At 42.8% G+C, this 21635-nt stretch overlaps 2 protein-coding genes across 3 annotated transcripts in view; both read left to right on the forward strand.

The window, feature by feature from the left end:
• The window catches only part of mb21d2 (Mab-21 domain containing 2), a 37760-nt gene extending 17171 nt beyond the window's left edge, over window positions 1-20589 (forward strand). The window contains exon 2 of the mRNA XM_051877397.1: window positions 16869-20589. Within this exon, the coding sequence (XP_051733357.1) occupies window positions 16869-18139 (1271 nt within the window). The 3' untranslated portion in view covers window positions 18140-20589. The remainder of the gene's footprint in view (window positions 1-16868) is intronic.
• Window positions 20590-21345: 756 nt separating this feature from the next.
• Window positions 21346-21635, forward strand: part of fgf12a (fibroblast growth factor 12a) — a 202770-nt gene continuing 202480 nt past the window's right edge. The window contains exon 1 of one of the 2 annotated variants that reach the window (XM_051877764.1): window positions 21346-21518. In XM_051877764.1, coding sequence (XP_051733724.1) covers window positions 21500-21518 — 19 coding nt within the window. In that variant the 5' untranslated portion in view covers window positions 21346-21499. The remainder of the gene's footprint in view (window positions 21519-21635) is intronic. The other variant, XM_051877745.1, reaches the window with a different exon arrangement.

The following is a 21635-nucleotide window of genomic DNA, read 5'->3' on the forward strand; positions in this document are numbered from 1 at the left end:
ACACGGATCAGCACAGCGCTTGAAACGTTTCTCAGCCATAGTAAACAATTGTCTTACTGTGAACAGATCGCTACAGACAAACAGTCCCTGAAGACGAAAAGAGGATGACATGTTCTCCAGGTGCCCCTTTTATACTTCCTGAATGTCCACCATAGCTGTTGCCCGTGAATTGAGCATTCATTTCTCTACCACAAGCCATCTCCAAAGGCATTAACATCCAACCGACCTCACAACCGCAGACCACGTGTAACCACACCAGCCCAGGACCTCCACATCCAGCATCTTCACCTCCAAGATTGTCTGAGACCAGCCACCCGGACAACTGCTGCAACAATCGGTTTGCATAACCAAAGAATTTCCAGGCCCCGAAAATCCTCAGACCCCAGAGGGTTAAGGTGCACTTTCAGAGGTTATTAATGATTATAACTCATGAATAAATGGTTCACAGTCTTCCACTTTACATTAAGGTTCACTTTCAGAGGTTATTAATGTTCATAACTCATGAATAAATGGTTCACAGGTTTCCACTTTACATTAAGGTTCACTTTCAGAGGTTATTAATGTTTATAACTCATGAATAAATGGTTCACATGTGTTTATTTTACATTAAGGTGAACTTTCAGAGGTTATTAATGTTTATAACCCATTAATAAATGGTTCACATGTGTTCACTTTACATTAAGGTGCAACTGCAGAGGTTATTAATGATTATAACTCATTAATAAATGGTTCACAGGTTTCCACTTTACATTAAGGTTCACTTTCACAGGTTATTAATGTTTATAAATCATGAATAAATGGTTCACAGGTTTCCACTTTACATTAAGGTTCACTTTCACAGGTTATTAATGTTCATAACTCAATAATAAATGGTTCACATGTGTTCACTTTACATTAAGGTTCACTTTCACAGGTTATTAATGTTTATAACTCATGAATGAAGACAATTGCAAGCGAACACATATTGCTGTTAGCTGGTTAGTCGGAGACCTACAAGCTGCGTGGAACATACACAACACACACAACTAAATACGTATTTGTTACAGTGTAGCTGTAGCAGGGATGAGGCAGAATCGGTACTTCTACAAAACAGGGTATTTATTAAACAAAGGATCGGTACAGCAGACACATTTAACAAACAACAAGAACGGACCAGGAGTGCAAGGAAGTGAGTCCAATATAAAGGGAGTGCTGATGATGAATTCCAGGTGCAAGTAATCCGTGATGATGGGGAGATGACGAGGAAGTGAGTGCAGGTGTGGAAACAGGGAGAATCATGGGATATGGAGTTCCAAACAGGAGGGAACTGTGACAGTATTGTGCATGCTACAGAGGATGTAATAGCAACTATTATTAATCATGTGTAATGAATTACAACGAATTAATTAGCTCAAATTATGGGTGAAATAAATATATATATATATATATAAAATTAACTCATAACACGTTATGATCAATTCTAATATAAATCGACCAAAAAGGGAATTATACACATATATTGTGTATTAATTATAATGGATTATAACTAATTACATATATGGTTCAGGATTAGTTCTAGTTAAATAGTTAATTTAGAAAGACTGGTCTAGTAAAGACAGTAAAGACAGGAAAAGAGAGAAGACAAAGAGTAGCAAAACTTACAGACAGTTCCTTAAGAGCCAGCAAAGAATCAGTATCCCTTTGTTAGGTCGTGTAACTTAGCACATCTAAGATAGATAGAAGCGGTACTTGCATGAGTTTGCGTGCTGAGTTTCAAAAAGATACATGTGAAGATTCAGTGCGCCCGTGGCTGCAGTTTGTTGGCTTCTTCCGTCTCTGCGGGAAGTTTGAACTGAGAACTTGAAAGTTTGCTCCGCCAAAGGTGGTCGTCCCGAAGAGGAGAGGAGCGGTGATGGGAGCGCAGTCGCCGAGACGTCCGGGAGAGACGTGTGTGAGATGGCGAGAGACAATCGAGAGACAAAGGAACATGCGTCTGGTTGTCTTTTAAGGACAAACAAGCCAAAACACCTCCTTGGGTGAACAGCCAATGTCCAGCGTGGATTCTGAGGAGGGAAAAGTTCTCTTTGTCTTGTCTTGCGGCTCAGTTTGCATAATTTATGATGGTTTCAGAATTGGTAACTTTTACTCCAAAAGACCTTAGAAATAGACTAATGCATGGTATCGTAACAGAACATACATAGTTAATTAAAGCATCCTGAAAGGATTCATTTAAGACTAAACATGGCCGGGTGAAAAAGACATAAAGACAGAGATACAGTCTTACGCTCGTATATAAAGGTTTGGGGGTACAACTCACACAACTATAGTCGTAACTTAAATGAAATACATGCTTAAAACTGAAATACATGCTTACAGGATTACATTTTAATCATATTCTAATGAATGTGACTTAAAGAGGGTCCTGGTATGTTCTTCTGTGTGTGTGTGTACGTGTATTGGAGTTTGACGACATCTGAAATGTGGCCACACGGCTTGGTGAAATTCGATCTGAGTTGATCGCGATCGTTTGAAGTCACAAGGGAGAGATTCGTGGGTGCCAGTGATCCATCGACACGGCCATAAAATGTGTCGAGTGGGCTGTTAATGTCAGCCAGGCCGGAGCCAATGTGAGATTTACAAACAAAGTTCAAGGAGTTAAACTTTAAAGAAATTTATAGTTGACTTGCTAATCTGATCCACTGCAGACGCTACACATGCTTACAGGTTGCAATTCGGAGGAGGAAGAAGCTGGTCCAAATAAACTGGGTACTGACCCATCCTTCAATAACAACCAGCTTGCGAATCCCTTGTTGAACGCATTTAGGTTGAAGAAGCAGTCATCAGTAAAATGACGGGAACACAGCACAAGTTTCGGGCTATATTGCTGTGGTATTGTTGTAAAGATAAACTTTAACCACCGATTCTTCTCGTATTGGCAGCGTTTGAGGGGTTTCACATTTTTCCTGCACTGTAAAACCTGATAAGTTCAGAGTACTCAATTTTTGTAGACACTGATTACCTCAAAACTTTTAAATAAATCAACTCAATTTTTTTAAGTAAACAATTATAAATAATTGTCAAACTAAAATTTTTTATTTATTTTTTATTTAATGTTTAAGGGCATTGTACTTAAAACTATTGTTTACCATTAATGTTTTTCATTTCTCAATCATTTTGATGCAGTGGTACTTTATTAAATACAAATATTAACTCAAAAAAATACACCTATGCATAACTCAGGCTAACAATTCATCATGCTGAAGTTCACCATTAAAACACACACACACACACACACACACACACACACACACACACAACTTTGGCTATACAATTGAGGATTTTTTATTCAACCTTTTTTAAAAACCTTGTGACTGTGTATTTCTCAACATGTCAAACACACTGGAAGATCATCTTCCATCACAACTGCAGTGCTTGCAAGACTTAGTGGTTTCATTGTCCATGATGACAGAATCAACAGGAGTGATGTTTGTGTCAGTTGATGTCAGTGATGTCTGGCTCGGCCAACTCTTCCTGGAATAAGCATAGAGGGTAAAACTGTATATTTAAAGGATTAGTTTACTTATGAATGAAAATTTCCTGATAATTTACTCACCCCCATGTCATCCAAGATGTTCATGTCTTTCTTTCTTCAGTCGAAAAGAAATTAAGGAAATTAAGGTTTTTGAGGAAAACATTCCAGGATTTTTCTCCATATAGTGGACTTCAATGCAGCTTCAAAGGGCTCTACACAATCACAGATGATGAATAAGGGTCTTATCTAACGAAACGATCTGTCATTTTCTAAATAATAATAATAATAATAATAATAATATTATATATATATATATATACTTCATAACCACAAATGCTCGTCTTACACTGCTCTTCGTTCCGCCATGCATGCATCACGTTGGAAAGGTCACGTGTGACGTAGGTGGAAGTACCAATCCAGTGTCTACAAAGCAAATGTGCAAAGATTAAGCCAAACGCCCTTTACAAAAAAAAAGGTAAAACAACAACATCGGATAATTTGGGGAGTTTTTTTGACCTACCGCGGTACTTCCGCCTACGTCACACGTGACCTTTCTAACTTAATGCATGGCGGATCACAGAGTGCAAGATGAGCATTTGTGGTTAAAAAGTATATGATTTTTATTTTTTTTAGAAAATGGCCGATGGTTTCTCTAGATAAGACCCTTATTCCTCATCTGGGATTGTATAGAGCCCTTTGAAGCTGCACTGAAACTGACATTTGGACCTTCAACCCCAGTGAAGTCCACTATATGGAGAAAAACTCTGGAATGTTTTCCTCAAAAACCTTCATTTCTTTTCGACTGAAGAAAGAAAGACATGAACATCTTGGATGACACGGGGGTGTGTAAATTATCAGGAAATTTTAATTTTGAAGTGAACTAATCCTTTAATTTATGAGATTAAAACTAGACATTTATATTTACTGCTAATAGCAGTTCTATTAATGCACTGAATACTTACATTTCAGGTCTTGAAGAACTGTGGGTCGTCCACACATGTACACTGGGAGAGCACAAAGAGCTTGTTTCCTGTTGACATGTAAACACGAAAATTAACATGTTAAACAAGCAAGCCAACTTTATTAAAATAACTGAAGACACTGAAGACAGTGATGGAGGTAGTTAGTGTGGACGAATCTGAACTCATCGGAAGATCATAAACATTCAAAGTCACGCATTATCTCTGAGATCTTGCTGGTGTGTATTTCTTTCTTTGATACAGTGAAACTCAGCACAAACCTAGAAAATCACAAAACACACACAAGTATATAACCAACAATGGATTTGGAAAAGAGAAAGACTAGTCCGTGTCCTGTTATCTGAGGAGACATCACACAACTTGCACTTCAAGTCACTAGAAGTGTTGAGGCTCACTCTTTAGTATTCAGCATCCAGTTCAGCCTGCAATTAAAAAATGTTTGTAACTTTACAAGTTTGTAGATTTGTTTTGTAAACTTAATATCCAATATATTGCTAAATTCATGTCTGTGTATTAGCCTTAACCTAATCTTGGATGAAGTTAGTGTTAGCGGCTAGTTTTTGCATGTAGAAATAATACACTGTAAAAAATGAATCACCGGTTTTGTAATTTTCATTAAAAAAAAATGAAGGTGATAATTAAAAATAGTGTGTATATTTTATTAATAAAATTGTGGTTCAGTGTTTTATAGAAAATATTGAGAACATTTCACTAATAACACCAAGAGATAAATTTTCCTAAGTTTTTTAAGGAAACTTAAGCAGTTTTGAAGCTTGAATTGAGGAACCGATTAAGCTAATAAAATTAAGGAAAGAAGGCTACCTATTTATTTTAAGAGAATTAGCTCAATTATGCGGTTTTATTTAGAGACCTCATTGTTAGTTCCCAGCATGCTTTGCATATGGCTGGAAATGGAGAGTAAATATTGAAATTAAAGTCCCTGTAAAGTCAATTCTGAGAATTGTTTCTAAACATATTATAAATGTTACAAATGTATTGCTGAAACACATTACAAAAACTGTGAACTCTGTAGTACTGAATTGTGAAGTTAGAGCGTTAAAGAGTTTTTCACCAATTCTGTGTTCAGGATTTTTTTGGGCGGAGCTAAAACGGGGGTTTGATGACGCACTGGAGCCCCCGAGCATGGCCCCGCCCCTAACACTATATACCTGTCGATGACGCACTAGAGCCACCGAACAAGGCGCCGCCCCTAACACTACAGCGGCTCGCTCAATCTCTAGTGTTATTACCGTTAGTTATACGGCCTACATTTTGCTTGCTAGTAATGCCTTCGTTACGCAAATGCATATTACCTGGTTGTGATAATACACGAAACAGCTCGGTCTCCTTATTTAAATTTCTTAAAAACTATGATATGAAGAAGGAGTGGATTAATTTAGTCTCTGCAGTGATCATTTACACCGGATAGTTTTACAAACTTTCATCAGAGACAACTGGGATTCACTGATAATCCGCTGTTATTGGTGACATCTCCCGTCCCGGCCTTCATCCTCCCGTCTCGCGGCGCCGACATCTGTCGACAACAGTCGGCAGTACGTGCCCACCAATGAGTGTAAGTTGCCTCGTGTGCATAAACTTATGTTATAATTAGTAGGTAGTCCACAGTAACTCTACTAAATTTTGCAACCCTCTAACGTGATTCTTTTGTTTATACGCATCAGTATGTTTGACATTAGACAAGTAAGTTGAGACGGCTGCTGTGGTTTCAGCTCTGACAGCGGACATGCCCCCAGTGTTTGAGAGCAGAGAATACTGCTTATTTTTTCACGATAATGATAACTTATTTAATTTACTTAGCGATTTTTTTTAATCATTCAAATTTGGCTGGGTGGTTAATAACACATTTTTCTGTGGTGTGACAAACTCAGAACACATACTTTAATATGGCTTTACAGGGACTTTAAGTGTTATTTTATGTGTTTTTGAGTGAAAGTAAATATCTGTTAATGTTTAATGTTATGTTTGACATTTGAAAGAGTTTCTGTTATGTTGAAGTTTTGATCGTTACCATTGTGGAGAAGAGTAATGTGTAATATTGTTACCATAATTTTTTTAAGTAAATAGCTCATACCATTTTTTACAGTGTACCTAGACCAAATAAAATCACATTTAGCCGGGTAGCGTTTCCCCAAAAGCATCGTAAGTCTAAGTTGATCGTAGAAGCATTTGCCACCAATGGTCTCAACGATCAACTTAGCTCACGGTGCTTTTGGGAAACGCAGCCCTAAACAGTGCACTTAACAAGAGCAACATTCAAAACGTAGGACTGCGTTTACTGAAAAAATACCAGCTAACGTTAACATTACTGCCCTGCTTTGACGTTAAAACTACACTATAAGCAGTGACGCTAAAATAGCATTCAAAATGTGCATTCAAAAGCACTGGGGAAATGCCGCGCTTTACCGCGCTGCGTAAAAACAGCGATTAAAACATTTCTTCATCATGATATTCTTACAACATTCAAAAAACAATAAGAAATGTTCACAGATGTTTTGATTTACTTACTAGTTGTTCCATTAAGTTTGCTCCGGTCTTCTCGGTTAAGCAACAACATGACGTGGACGATGTCACTTTGCGTTGCTCAGTAAACTTAAAAATAATAATTTAAATAGGAGCATTTACTCAAAATGTCACAGTCTGTGTGTTTAGTTTCATTTTCAAGGACTTTTAGTTGGTTTGTCTTCAGTCACATGTTTCCTTTGTTCTAGTTTCCCGCCATTAATCTGTTACCATGGACACTCATTAATTACCACAGCTGTTTTTCATTGTCTCATTCTCACTGTGTATTTAAGTTCCTCTTGAGTTCTCATTCTTTGTCTGGTATTGTTTGTGTGTAGACACTCTGTCATGTTGCCTGCTGACCATTGGATTACATGAGTTTGTTTAATTAAAGAACCTTTTGTTTGTTGAAACCAGTTTGAACCTTCATCATCTTCTTTTGAACCATAGTGTTACAGAATACCAGACCTTTAAAATGAGAAGTAAGAAGATTGCATCCATCAATGTTGCCCCTTGGAATGGCAAAAAACTGATGGAAGCAGCTACAATTTGTATTTTCCAAAATGGAAGAGACCTTGAGGAGTTTGTGAGTGTCTGCCATCTCGCCACCTGCGATGACATCACGCTTATGGAGGGGTTTTGGATTGGACTTGACGACGAGATTTGGCTGTTGATGCCCGGGGGAAACTCTTGCTGGATGCTGGCTAAGTACATCAGCTTTGCCCTGTGGGTTGACGGAACTTTTGCTGTGGGAGAAGCAGAAGAGGATCCAGCAACCAGCGTCCGGGCCCACTCACCATCCATCAGCGCCCCAGAGACAGACCCATTGCCCATGCCCACCACGGATACAGAGCCAGAGCCCACCGCAGACCGAGAGACCCAGCCATTACCCGCCACGGAAATCGAGCCTGAGCCAAAGCCCGCCAAGGAGCCAGAGCCAGCAGCCACATCCGTCTTGGAAGAGAAGCCAGAGGTCCCGGCTGACCAGATGTGTGAGCCAGCTGCTATATCCGTGCCAGTGGGGGTGTTAGTGGAACTGGATACAGAGGGATGGCTGATAAACTGGGAGTCGGATGTAGTGCTTCCCACCCTGCCTCCCCACGAACCTTCTCTGCTGTTGGTCCCTTCCTGGACTTATGTATGTTCATCACCTCTGTCTTCATTGTCACCGCTGGTACCGCCCAGCTCAGAATCGTCAATACCTTCATCTCTGGTCCTGTCCAGCCCTAGTTTGTCATCACCACCTGTCCTTCACAGAGTGTTCTCCACTGCCACCATCCCTGTCCATCACAGAGCCCTCATCCACACCCAGTCTTTTCTGCACGCTACACCGAAGCCAGCCATTCCTTTGGCTGTGCCTCTGCTGGCTCCCTTCAGCCCCTCACCATCAGCCCTGCCATGCAGCCCTGATCTGCCTTGGAGCTTCCAGTCCCCAGCTCTGCCCTGGTGTGAGGAGTCCCAGGCTCCGCCTCATCCCTCAGAGCCCTCATTTCCATCTCGGACCGTCGACCAATCGGCGGCGCCATGGCTCCTCGCACCTTAGGCTCCACCTGGGACCTTCGTCCCTTCGGCTCCACCAGGTCCCCTCATCCCACCGGCTTTACCCTGGTCAGTTGTCGCCTCACCATCACCACGGACTTCCGAGCTGTCTGCTGCGATCCATCCCTCCACCCCTACGGCTCCATCGGGCTCCTCCATCCCTCAGGCTTCACCGGGGTCCTCACTCACACTGGCGTCACCTTGGTCCCTCGGCCCCGTGGTTTCACCTCAGCCACTCGTCGCCCTGGTCTCCCTGTCCGTCGGTGTCACCGAGTCTCTCGCTCCCTCGGACGTCACCTGGGTCACACTATCTCCCTGCATCCCCTCTGTCGGTTGGGCTCCCCCCCATCACTGCCGCTGTGGATCGCTTCCATCATGGCCGTCTCCTGGGTTGCTCTAAAATCTCACCGGCTGTCCGTTCCCTGGATACTACCATCCACTCCTCCATGGCTCCTTCCACCGTCATCTCCTCCATGGCTCCTTCCACCGTCATCTCCAAGGTCTCTCTCATCAGCTCCTCCGTGGCTTTTGCCGCCTTCTGCTCCACCCTAGTTCCTCCTATATACCACCCTATGGGTTACCAGTGCCTCGCAAGTCCCTTGTCTACCTCCTGAGCCTCCACCCGTCTTCCATCTAACTATCCATCATGGCGCGAGGATGCGCCTTCCCGGGAGGAGGCGTTCTGTCACAGTCTGTGTGTTTAGTTTCATTTTCAAGGACTTTTAGTTGGTTTGTCTTCTGTCACATGTTTCCTTTGTTCTAGTTTCCCACCATTAATCTGTTACCATGGACACACATTAATTACCACAGCTGTTTGTCATTGTCTCAGCACTGTGTATTTAAGTTTCTCTTGAGTTCTCATTCTTTGTCCGGTATTTGTGTAGACACTGTCACGTTGCCTGTTGACCATTGGATTACCTGAGTTTAATTTAAAGAACCTTTTTTTTTTTTTTTTTTTTTTTTGTTGAAACCAGTTTGAACCTTCTTCTGAACCATAGCGTTACACAAATGTTGAGCCACACAAAAATAAAACTAAATTCCTCGTTAATAAAATGTAATTGTTTTAAGAATGCATTAACTATATAACAGACTTTAATTGCAGTGTTCTCAATCTTTATAAGTTAATAGTACTGTTCAGGTTTACAGTGTGGTGTATTCTCATGCAATAAGTGGGTGGGCAATATGCTAATGTTTCGTTTTGACGTCACAACGAAACGGCTTGGGATTCATTTTACAAATGACTTGTTTAATTGACTCAGTCGACTCTTACTTTTCAAAGACAATCACTTTATATACGGTGCAGTTTCAGATTTAAAACTTTGCAGTTTTCATTCACTTAGAGCAATATAGATTCAACAGCAGTGATGTAGAATCAACATCACAGTGTGACGTTGATTCACTGACATTTCAATTGATTATTTTTGTTAATTTCAATATTGATTCAACATCAGTGATGTAGAATCATAGTGTAATATTGATTCAATAGCAGTGCCATTGATGATTTTTTTTTTTTTTTTTTTTTTTGGAAATCTCACCATTGTTTAGACGCTTTATTTAAAAACAAAAATGTAGTTCATAAAATATAAAATGTGTTTCTGGGTCAAAGCGACTCCAAATGATGGAGCATGTTATAATCACAAAATTTGTAAAAATTTCTATGAAAATGTTGAGTTCACAATGTAGCCTAATAAGCAGACTTCTCTTTTAATGTAATAGCTTATTTGTAATAACTTTATTTTTAAAGTGTCTTCGAGTGAAATTACATATTATACATTTAAGTATCAATTATCAAGTGAGATCAATTAACATGTACTTACTATGGGGTTAGGAATAGAGTTTGGTTTAGGGTTAGTTGCATGTAATTATGCATAATTAACTGTTATAGTACCGTAAGTACACATAACATTTAACAAAGACACTGTAAAATAAAGTTTTTCCGCTTATTCTACATAAGACTATTATTACGTTTTGTGCTCAGATGTATTATATTGAAAGATAAATTATTTTCTATCATGACAACTCTCTGAAGATTGTTAGCATGGTAATGGATATGACAATGTTAATGTATTTGGTCTTTGCGGAATAGATCTGCTATGCTGCTGCTGCTGTAGATTATAGCTGTTGTTGTAGATTATTGCTGCTGCTGCAGAGCAAGTACAGGAACTTGCTACTGCCAATAGATACGCCGATACGCTGCTGCGAGTAAGACATAGTGCTGCTGCACAAATAGCATATATCAATAACCAATAGCAGATCTATACAGGTGGAGCTGGGGAAGGTGGGGGGTTTTAGAGGAACTCTGAAGCGCGCTGCAAACTGCTATAGTGAATGTAACCAGCCATTTAAATGTGTGAGCAACAAGCTCATTGGCTGCATGCTGCTGCTGCTGTAGATTATAGCTTTTGTTGTAGATTATTGCTGCTGCTGATTATTGCTGCTGCTGCAGAGCAAGTACAGGAACTTGCTACTGCCAATACATACGCCAATACGCTGCTGCAAGTAAGACATAGTGCTGCTGCACAAATTGCATATATCAATAACCCCCCAACAAAGCTGGAATGAGAGATGACAATACAGCCAAATGTGATGCTGCTGTGAAAACATACTGCTGCTATACATTAATATGCTTGAATGATTCCCCATCAAAGCAGAAGAAAGATGAAATGAATATTGCCCCCTACAACATGCAGACCTATTGCCAAGACATACTGCTGCTGCTCCAGAGAGCCATAGTAAAATGAGTGAACTTCTGTATCTGTAGTCTAAAGACTACTCCCTTTACAAACACAGAAAACTGTCACTCATCTCAACCCATAGCGATCTCAGAAAGCCTTGCTACATCAATGAGCTGTCCACGCTGCACAAAGATCTCCCATTCACATCTGTTGTTAAGGCACATACTCCAGCGTTTTGAGCAGTGAGAGATTCTGACTGATACCGTGGATGGCCACGCTCAGGGTCAACTATGTCTGTGATCGGCCAAACAAACAGAAACGATATCCAGAGCGCAAACACAGATATCAGTGTGCGTTTGCCTATTATATAAATACAGCATCAACTAGGGTGCTATTGCTTTCGTTTGAAAGTGTTATAATTCTTACATGACAGCAGTTATGTCACTTACCTTAAATCTACTAATAGCTGATAAAAAGATATCCGTTTAGCACGAATAGCTGTTCATCCTGTAGTTATGAAATAGTTTATGCCCAAATACTTCTCTGCCCAAAATGCAGCTGCTTGTCTGCTTTGTATGTAAATAGGTGAATATTTTTTTTTTTTTACATTTAATCATGATAATGTCGTTGCATGATCGATTTATTAGCCAACACATTTATTAGCCGACACTCTTAACTCATTTAGCAAGACAGAGTGTCTAACATTACGTCTACTAGCGTTCTGTTGCTGTTGATGTTGCAATTTGAATTTGTTATACATGCTGCTGCTGCTGCTGTACAAAACGTCTAGGTTACGTATGTAACCCTCGTTCCCTGAAGGAGGGTACAGAGACGTTACGTCAGAACAGACTGACGAATGGAGTCTCGCCCTAGAGCCCAATCACCTTCGAGTGGTAACAAAATGAGGCAATGGTACGCTAAATACCTTGGTCTGCGGAATTTACATCGCAAGCTCTGCCCCGCTGTGTGGGTATTTAAGGAACAGCGCGAGCAACTCGCATTCAAGTCTTCGCTGATGAGCCAAGCCATGTGACCCGGCCGTTCAGCGGAACATCAATTGTGGCAAAGGGATGTAACACCTCTCCGTTCCCTCCTTCAGGGAACGAGGGTTACATACGTAACCTAGACGTTCCTTTTCAGTCAGTCACATTCGACGTTACGTCAGAACAGACTGACAAATGGGGTCCCTTCCAAAACGCCACAATGGCTGTTTTCCAGTGACCTGCGTAAGCGATAGCACCCTGTCGTGAGGCCCAGCACGAGCGAAGGGCTACACTTAACACAGAATGCACTGGATAGCATATTCCAGCTGGAAGTATGCAACAGGCTGCCTGCTTGTAGGAGGTCTTACAAGTACATATGAACCGGCATAGCGGGAATACATATGAAAGAGCTCTGAAGTACCCAGCCCGCAGGTTGGATATGCTTAAATGTCAGAGATGGCAAGAGTGGCTTGCCAAGGGAAAGACACGTGCTGCCGAAAGAGACTTACCGTGGAATACACACGTGGGATTGACACACTTGCCCGCAGCTCTACAGATGTCTGTTAGTGAGGTGCCATGTGTCAGCACCCAGGAGGAAGCCACACTCCTAGTTGAGTGAGCTCTCACCCCTAGGGGGCATGGCAGGTCTTGAGTCTGATCAGCCAAGACAATAGCATCCACTATCCAGTGGGATAACCTCTGCTTGGAGACAGCCTTTCGCTTCTGCTGGCCTCCGTAACAGACAAAGAGCTGGTCTGAGGTCCTGAAGCATTGAGTTCTGTCTACGTAGGTGCAGAGAGCATGTACTGGACAGAGTAACGCCAGGGCTCCGGGGGCAACGCTTGCAAGTTCACCACCTGATCTCTAAAAGGAGTGGTGGGAACTTTGGGCACGTATCCAGACCTGGGTCTCAAGATAACATGAGAGTTGGCCGGCCCGAATTCCAGGCATGCTTCGTCAACTGAAAATGCCTGCAAGTCCCCGACCCTCTTGACTGAAGCCAAAGCCGTCAGGAGAGCAGTTTTCAATGATAAGAATTTCAGCTCAACTGAAAGCAAAGGTTTGAAGGGAGCTCTCTGCAGTGCAGATAAAACAACTGCAAGGTCCCAAGAGGGAACTTGTTGAGGGCGAGGGATCGGCCAGGGAGGGGCTGTCGCGAGGAGTACAAAGTTTGGAGAACCAGGTCCGGCCAGGACAATAAGGCACGACCATGAGGACCTGCTCCTCGTCCTCCCTGATCTTGCACAGCGTCTGTGCGAGAAGGCTCATGGGGGAAACACATACCCCACGGCCAGCTGTATGCCAGATCGTCCGTGCCGAGAGTGCCCTCGGTCAGGGAGTAAAACAACTGCCAGTGGGAATTGTCTGGAGAAGCAAACAGGTCTATCTGAGCATCTCTGAAGCATTCCCAAATCAGCTTAACCAACTGGGGATGGAGTCTCCATTCCCCGGGGTGAGACTGCTGTCGTGAGAGCTCGCGGCTACACGATTGAGCCTGCCCGGGATGTGAAAGGCACGAAGCGACCTCAGATGCTTCTGACTCCATAAGAGGAGATAGCGAGCGAGTTGCGACATGCGACGGGAGCGTAGACCACCCTGACGGTTGATCTATGCCACGGTCGCAGTGTTGTCCATACGGACCAGAACGTGCTTGTCTTTCAGCAGGGCCCTGAAGCGGTGCAGAGCAAGCCATACTGCTAGCAACTGGAGGCAATTGACATGCCACTGAAGTCGGGGTCCTGTCCAGGAGCCTGATGCAGCATGTCCGTTGCACATGGCAGCCCAACCCGTGGTAGAGGCATCAGTTGACACAACAACATGCCTGGACACTGGTTCTAGGGGAACTCCAGCCCGTAGAAACAAGGGGTCCAACCACGGGGTGAAGGTTTGATGGAGTGATGGTCACTCGGGGCGTGCCCTGTTGCCATGCCCATCTTGGGACTTGGCCGTGAAGCCATTGCTGAAGCGGTCTTATATGAAGCAACCCGAGCGGTATGACCACCGCTGCTGATGCCATATGCCCCAGGAGCCTCTGAAATAGTTTCAGTGGAACCGCACTCTTGCCTTCGAATTGACTCAAGTCATGGAGGCAATTCAGCAGTGACTGCGCGCTCGCTCGTAAGCTGCACGAACATGGTGACCGAGTCTATCTGCATACCAAGAAAAGAGATTCCCTGCACAGGGAAGAGTTTGCTCTTTTCCCAGTTGACCCGAAGGCCCAGACGGGTGAGGTGTCTGAGCACCAGATCCCTGTGCTCGCACAACTGTTCTCGAGAGTGAGCTAGAATCAGCCAGTTGTCGAGGTAGTTGAGGATACGGACACCTTATTCCCTGAGAGGAGCTCTCCCGCGACCTTCGTAAAGACGCAGGGAGACAGGGCCAACCCGAATGGGAGAACTTTGTAATGATATGCCTGCCCCTCGAAAGCAAAACAAAGAAACTGTGTTGAGGAAGAATGGAGACATGAAATTACGCGTCCTTCAGGTCGATTGCTGCAAACCAATCCATCTGACGAATGCATTCGAAAATGTGTTTGGCGTCAGCATCCTGAACGGGAGTCTGTGAAGAGCTCGGTTCATGGCTGAGCCGGTGTGGAGGCAGCAGCAGGCCGCCAAGGCAGAATATGTTTTATGGTCTCAGACTGTTTCCGGGCGGCTGAGAATTGCTGGGCAAAACTCTTGACCGCGTCGCCAAAGAGGCCAGACTGAGAGACCAGGGAGTTGAGGAGCTGAGTCCGATCAGACTCCCTCATGTCCGCCAGGTTCAGCCGTAGGTGGCGCTCCTGGACCACCAAACTGGACCTCACCTGACCCAAGGAGCACGCAGTGAGTAGCAGTGCGTGCCTCCTGCAAGACTCCTGGGTCAGCACTGCTCTCATGTAGCTCCTTGAGCACCTTGGCCTGATAGACCTTCTGTGCAGGGCAGAAGCGGCCTGCGCAGCTCTGTAAGCCTTGGCCACAAGCGTGGGCGAGAACTTACAGGCTTTGGATGGGAGCTTGGGATCACCACTCCAGGTGGAGGCGCTCTGAGAACACAATTGCATCGCAACCAAGGGCTCCACTGGGGGTATCCCCGCATACCCTTTGGCCGCTCCGCCATTGAGGGCAGTGAAGGCGGATGCATCACCAGAACGGTTTCTGGCAATTAAAGGTGCCTTCCACAAACTTGTAACTTCCTGATGCAATCAGTGTGTGCAGCCCCCAGGAACCAGTCGTCCAGCCTCGAGCGTTCGGGACATGTTGGAGGGTTTCCACAGGAAAGCATGGCCGTCAGCTCGGGATCAGACTCAGGCAACACTGGCGTCCCAGAGGGAGGCAACACAGCCGAATCCTCATCTCCCGAGGACTCAAGCCCGCCTTGTGATGTGGCAATCAACATGCGGTCATGTCGATTGCCCAGCAGGCCCAGCAGGCTCACCCGGAAGCTCCATGGGCTGCGGTGTTTGTGAGGGGGGTGCGGCCTGAGGAGGCTGTCTCGTCGAGGAAGCCCACACCATAACCCTCAGATCACCATGGCCACCAGGCAAAGTAGCCCTCTCACGGGAAGAGGAACTAGATTGGGGTGTGGCAGAGGGGACTCTATACCGTTTAAGGTAGCCTTAACACCGAGATGGTTATGTTCCCTCAATGAGAACATGAACCATCCACGAACGCAGTCTCAGCGTGCTGAAAGCCCAGACACGTGAGACAGCGATCGTGGCCATCAAGAGGAGCCATATATCGACCGCACCCAGAAACGCACGGGCGGTATGACATCTTTAAAAAGATGCAAACAAAACCCGTATTGCTCTTTTAGAGAAATAAGCTCTTTCAGAGTCGCTGAAGCACTCTTTCAGAGTCGCTGAAGCTCTTCAACGAACAGTTAAATCGCGCTGACACACCAACACCACTAAAGACTTGTTTGTTCAAAACACTCTGGTGAATAAGCAGAGATGTGCTCGGCTCCGAAGCGAAAGCTTGAATGTAAGTTGCTTGTGCTGCTCCTTATATACCTTATATAGGATTGCTGTAGCTCCGTTTGATATGTAAATACAAAAGCAAAAGCCTGTTTCACTTGAAGAGATCAACAAGCTAATCCCAGTATCCTCATGCAACTACATTGTCTGCTTACTTCTGCAGCAAAAATGCAATAAGCATATTCACTAGCTGCTAACATGCCCAGCAATTCACTCTGAGCATTAAACAGAGCTGTTAACATAACACACAAATTAACCAAGTGTGTGGCTACTTCATAAGAAACCGCTAAAGTAGACCACGAAAAAACGCACATTGATATAATACAAGAAAACTGTTCACTTATCTATAGATGTTAAAATCCAGAGAAACTCTGAAGCGCACTGAAAACTGCTATAGTGAATGTAACCAGACATTTAAATGCGCAACAAGCTCATTGGCTGCAGATGTGACATGGACCAATCAGCTTGTGCCAGTAGTTAATGCTGTAATTATCAGCCTGTGCCATCTAGAGTTTCATGACAGAACTAACTAACTAACTCTCTCTCTCTCTCTATATATATATATATATATATATATATGTACTTCTATTTTTGAAAGAAATATTTCATTTTTTGGACAGTTATCATCAGCCACAAAAATCTTTGTTATGGTTTAAATTTTGTTAAAATTTATACTGTATATACTCTGTTTTGTCTCTGTTTCAGGCATGGTGCAAAAGCTGGACCAAAAGTTGCCTGTCGCAAATGAGTACCTACTGTTGTCCGGTGGTGTGCGAGAAGGTGTGGTGGACATGGATCTTGATGAGCTTGGTATCTATAACCGTGGCTCTGACTATGACATGGCCTTTACCCTGTTGGTTCCTGCACTAAAGCTGCACGACCGGAACCAGCCTGTCACACTGGACATGCGCCACTCAGCACTGGGTCATTCTTGGCTCAGCTTGCGACTTTTTGACGAGGGTACCATTAACCGTTGGCGGGACTGCTGTACGCTGACTGACCATCTAAACGGCACCACCAACTACTTCTTCTCACCCACACTGGTAGCTGACTGGTTCCATGAAACTGTTGGACTGGTGCTGGCAGAGTTACAGCGCAAGCCACAAAGGGGCACCCCAAGGGTGGAGCGGGTTGAGCGTCACAGCACGATGCTGTCTATGATTTTAGGTGTGGGCAGCAGCCGCATGCTTTATGACATTGTTCCTGTGGTGTCTTTTAAAGGCTGGCCAGCGGTTGCTCAGAGCTGGTTGATGGAGAACCACTTCTGGGATGGCAAAATCACAGAGGAGGAGGTTATCAGCGGCTTTTATCTGCTGCCTGCCTGCTCAGCCTCTGGTTGCCAGGAAAATGAGTGGCGTCTTTCTTTCGCCCGCAGCGAGGTGCAGTTGAAAAAGTGCATTTCACCAGGCCTCATGCAAGCTTACCAGGCATGCAAGGCGATTGTTGTCAAGCTTCTAGCCCAACCCACAGCTATCAGTCCTTACTACTTACGCAGCATCATGTTGTGGGCCTGTGACCGACTACCTGCAAGCTATTTGTCACAGGAAGACTATGCTGCACACTTCCTGCTAGGTCTCATTGATGACCTGCAGCACTGCCTTGTCAACAAAACCTGCCCTAACTATTTCATCCCGCAGTGTAACATGTTGGACCACTTGTGTGACGAAACCACCATATTTCATGCTCGTAAGCTAGCACTGGTACGCTCGGATCCGGCTGAACACCTGCGCTCCATCATCGAACAAGCCAAGGCGGCCAACAGACTAACGCAGGAGATGCAGCGTCGCGGGAGTTCCTCAGGACTGCCCTCTCCACTGGCGGATCCTTCCTCAGCAGATCACCAGCAGCCAGATGACCGCTTGGCCAAGAAGCTACAGCAGTTGGTAACCGAGAATCCAGGCAAGTCCATCTCTGTGTTCATCAACCCTGACGATGTCACACGACCTCACTTCCGTATTGATGACAAGTTCTTCTGAAAATGAAGGTCTATTTTCACTGCTCTGATGGCTGAACCAATGGGATGTGTATGACATCGTCAATAAACTGGAGCTGTGTCCTTGTGCCTGCATACATCAGATTGGAGAGGATCTTTTGGAGGAAATGTACTGCAACAGTTCTGGCCTTACTGAGTGGAAAATCCCAACCATTTGCACCCTCAAATAGTGGATTTCATATCATGGTGACTCTGAGAAGAAGATCTGTGTAAGTCTAGCATATTCTGGACAACGATTTACATGTATATGGAAATATAGTATATGTCTTCTAGGTGGTATTGTTATTCTGATGAAAAGCCTAATGTAACAAACTATAGAATCAGACATTCGTTTTTTCGTGTTTTGCATCTTTGCTGACTGAGATGACACATTTCCATTTCCGTATATCACATCTTTATGTTTGTGGGCAATTAACATACCTTGTAGAAAACAACAGAAAATATATGTTAATGAAAGCCAAACCTTTTCTATCTATAGGCGATTAAAATCATATTCCATAAGTGCAATTAAAAGAATGTACATTTATGCCCAGTTGTCTACACTAGGCGTGACTTTTGTCGCGTTGCATCGCAACAGCTAAAAGCTGTCTACACTGAACGTGACAAACCGACCGTTGCAAAGCACTTGGACTATGTCAGAACTAGAATGGGGAATCTGTTTACTGTCGGGAATTTGTTTTGTCGCGTCAGGTTGCATCCAGTGTAGACTATATCACTGATTATAATGGGTTCTATTGTCTTTTGACGCATCACGTCCGGTGTAGACACGGTGTTAGAGTGAGGTTCTTGTATTGACAAAACTGTACAACTATAGCAGGGGTGGCTAACGTCGGTCCTGGAGAGCCACAGTTCTGCAGAGTTCAGCTCCAACCCTAATCAAACATACATGAACAAGCTAATCAAGGTCTGAAGGGTTTCCAGAAAGATATAGGCAGGTGAGTTTTTATCAGGGTAGGAGCTAAACTCTGCAGGACTGAGGCTCTCCAGGCCCGACATTCGCCACCTCTGAACTATAGCAATGCAGAATTGTCTAAAGAGGGGGTACTTGACTTAAAGCCCTGAAGCTTTTGCTGCTATTGGGGATTAAAAGGATGTTATTTTGTTTTTTGAAAATTTATTAATGAAAGTGATTAGTAGCTATCCAATGTAAGCCCACTTATCACTAATGTTAAAGAGATAGTTCACCCAAAAAAGAACATTTCTTTGCTCTGCTGAACACAGTTGTAGGGCACCATTGACTTACATAGTATTTTTTTTTCCATACTATGGAAGTCAATGGTGCCCTACAACTCTTTAGTTACAAACATTCTTCAAAATATCTTCCTTTGTGTTCAGCAGAACACCATATAACACAATATATTTATACAGGTTTGGAACAACTTGAGGGTGAGGAAATGATGACAGAATTTTCATTTTTGGTTGAACTATCCCATTAATGGTGTCTCAAACAAACAAACAAACAAACAAATACAGAGAGGAACTATCCCTTTAATGGTGTCTCAAATAAAACATAAAAAAAAAAAAAAAGAAGAAGAAAAATTTGTAGTTTGTACTGTACCTCAAAAAAATCTAGCTTGCCTGTGTTGTTCCTCCAGTAAATAAAGAATTGTACATTGTTTTAAAAGCTGTGTTGTTATGGAACTTTGCTTGGTCAAAATCAGTCATTTAAAATTGTTTTAGCAGAATGTAAATGATTGCATACAAAAATAATACATAACACAATCAATATTTGAAATCATATTATATATTTAGACAGAAAAGGTGTTAGAGCATGTTTGAGCTGTTCTGTAAGCATAGGAAGGAATCATATGCATCATGGAAGTGCAATTTATGTTGCATATTTATGTATCAATTTATGTTACATACTGTATATAAGCAGACATAATGGTGTATTTTCCATTGAACTTGACAGTAAATACACTGCATATAAATACAGGGTGCAAAGGCTTTAGGTTCCAATAAATTGGCTGATTTTGATAGTTTTACATGACATTCATCAACACTGGACACCGCCACATTCTCTGCACTGTACTGTGCTTGTTTTATTCCGACATGTACAGACACAGTGAACTCCACAGGCACATTTAGTCTGCGAATTCTGTGACATATTCTGCGCCTTTCCACATAACTACAACATCCCAGTTCCTGATGATGAAGGATTTCATACATCTACAGCACAAATAGACATATCCACACAATGCTGACATGTGCTATTAAAGCATTTTGTACCCAGAGATCCTTTAAAAAAAAAAAAAAACTCTTTGAGAGGACATCAAAACTGACCTTTGTGTTTGACATGACACTGTGCCTCTGATATCAGAACAGAACACTGAACTATCTTATAGCAGCATCTAGTTCTATTTTTAACAGCGGAGGTAACATAAGCCGTTATTCCCCTGTCCCTGTATACTGCTGAGGCTTGCCGTTCTTCGCAGTTTGATCAATGAGATCATTACAATCGTAGCATTCTAAAACATAAAGAGAAAATATGAATGTTCAGTGAATATATTCAGGTACAACATATTGTACAGGGCTGTGTGCCATTCACAATTAAATTGAAAAAGTCTTTTAAATTCAATTTCTGAGGTGGAAAATAGGATATAAAATTGTAATTTGAATGTTAAGAATTAAAATGGAATAAATTCATATCTCAATGTATTATAGATTCAAATTCAAATGTCAATAATTATTTCTGTCTGGGTAGCAAAATGAAAATTTATTAATGTTGATTATATATCAATTGTATTTTACAGTAATGAACATAGTTTAGAGAAATAAGCCTATTGAGGGAAAAATTAGACCTATTTGACATTTCAGGGAACAAATACGCATAATTAGTCAAAAGAACGATGTTATTATTTAGGTTTTGTGGCAAAATGTGAGTAACTGAGCTGAATTCAAATTCCAATTCAACATCCAACGCATGAATTGCCAAATCCTAAATTCTGAACTCTGAATATTTCAATTATTTAAACATATGCTTGGTTGCATTCAGTTAAACAAGGCAAATATTACCAGTGGTGTGATTGTTTTTATTCACAGTTGGTAACCACACAAGCAAAGAGTTCAGGACTACAGAAAGTGAACAGATCCGTCGACAGCAATTCAGTATTAACTATTTCTCTTCGTCTTTACTGAACACACATTCCTGCACGAGTAAAGTGCACTCCCGCCCTGTGTGTCCGGGATACAAACTCTCTCATACTCATTCATCAATAGCGCTCTGTAACGACTGCTCTGTGCTGCTAGACTACAGCGAGGTTCAGCATTCTGTATCTGCCCTTTACGAGATCCCGCAACTACAGCTGCAACCACGAGAGATTTCTCCACAACACAGCGCAACATGGATAAAGGAGATAAAGGTAAGAAACTTAGAGTCATGGACGTTTTTGCGATTTAGTGAATGCGATGTAGAGATGTTCAGGGAAAGTGGACTGCGGAAGTGTGCTGAGCTCAATGCAGTATTCGGACTTAAAAGC

The sequence above is a fragment of the Ctenopharyngodon idella genome, chromosome 2, assembly GCF_019924925.1.
Source record: "Ctenopharyngodon idella isolate HZGC_01 chromosome 2, HZGC01, whole genome shotgun sequence".
Classification (NCBI taxonomy): Eukaryota; Metazoa; Chordata; class Actinopteri; order Cypriniformes; family Xenocyprididae; genus Ctenopharyngodon; species Ctenopharyngodon idella.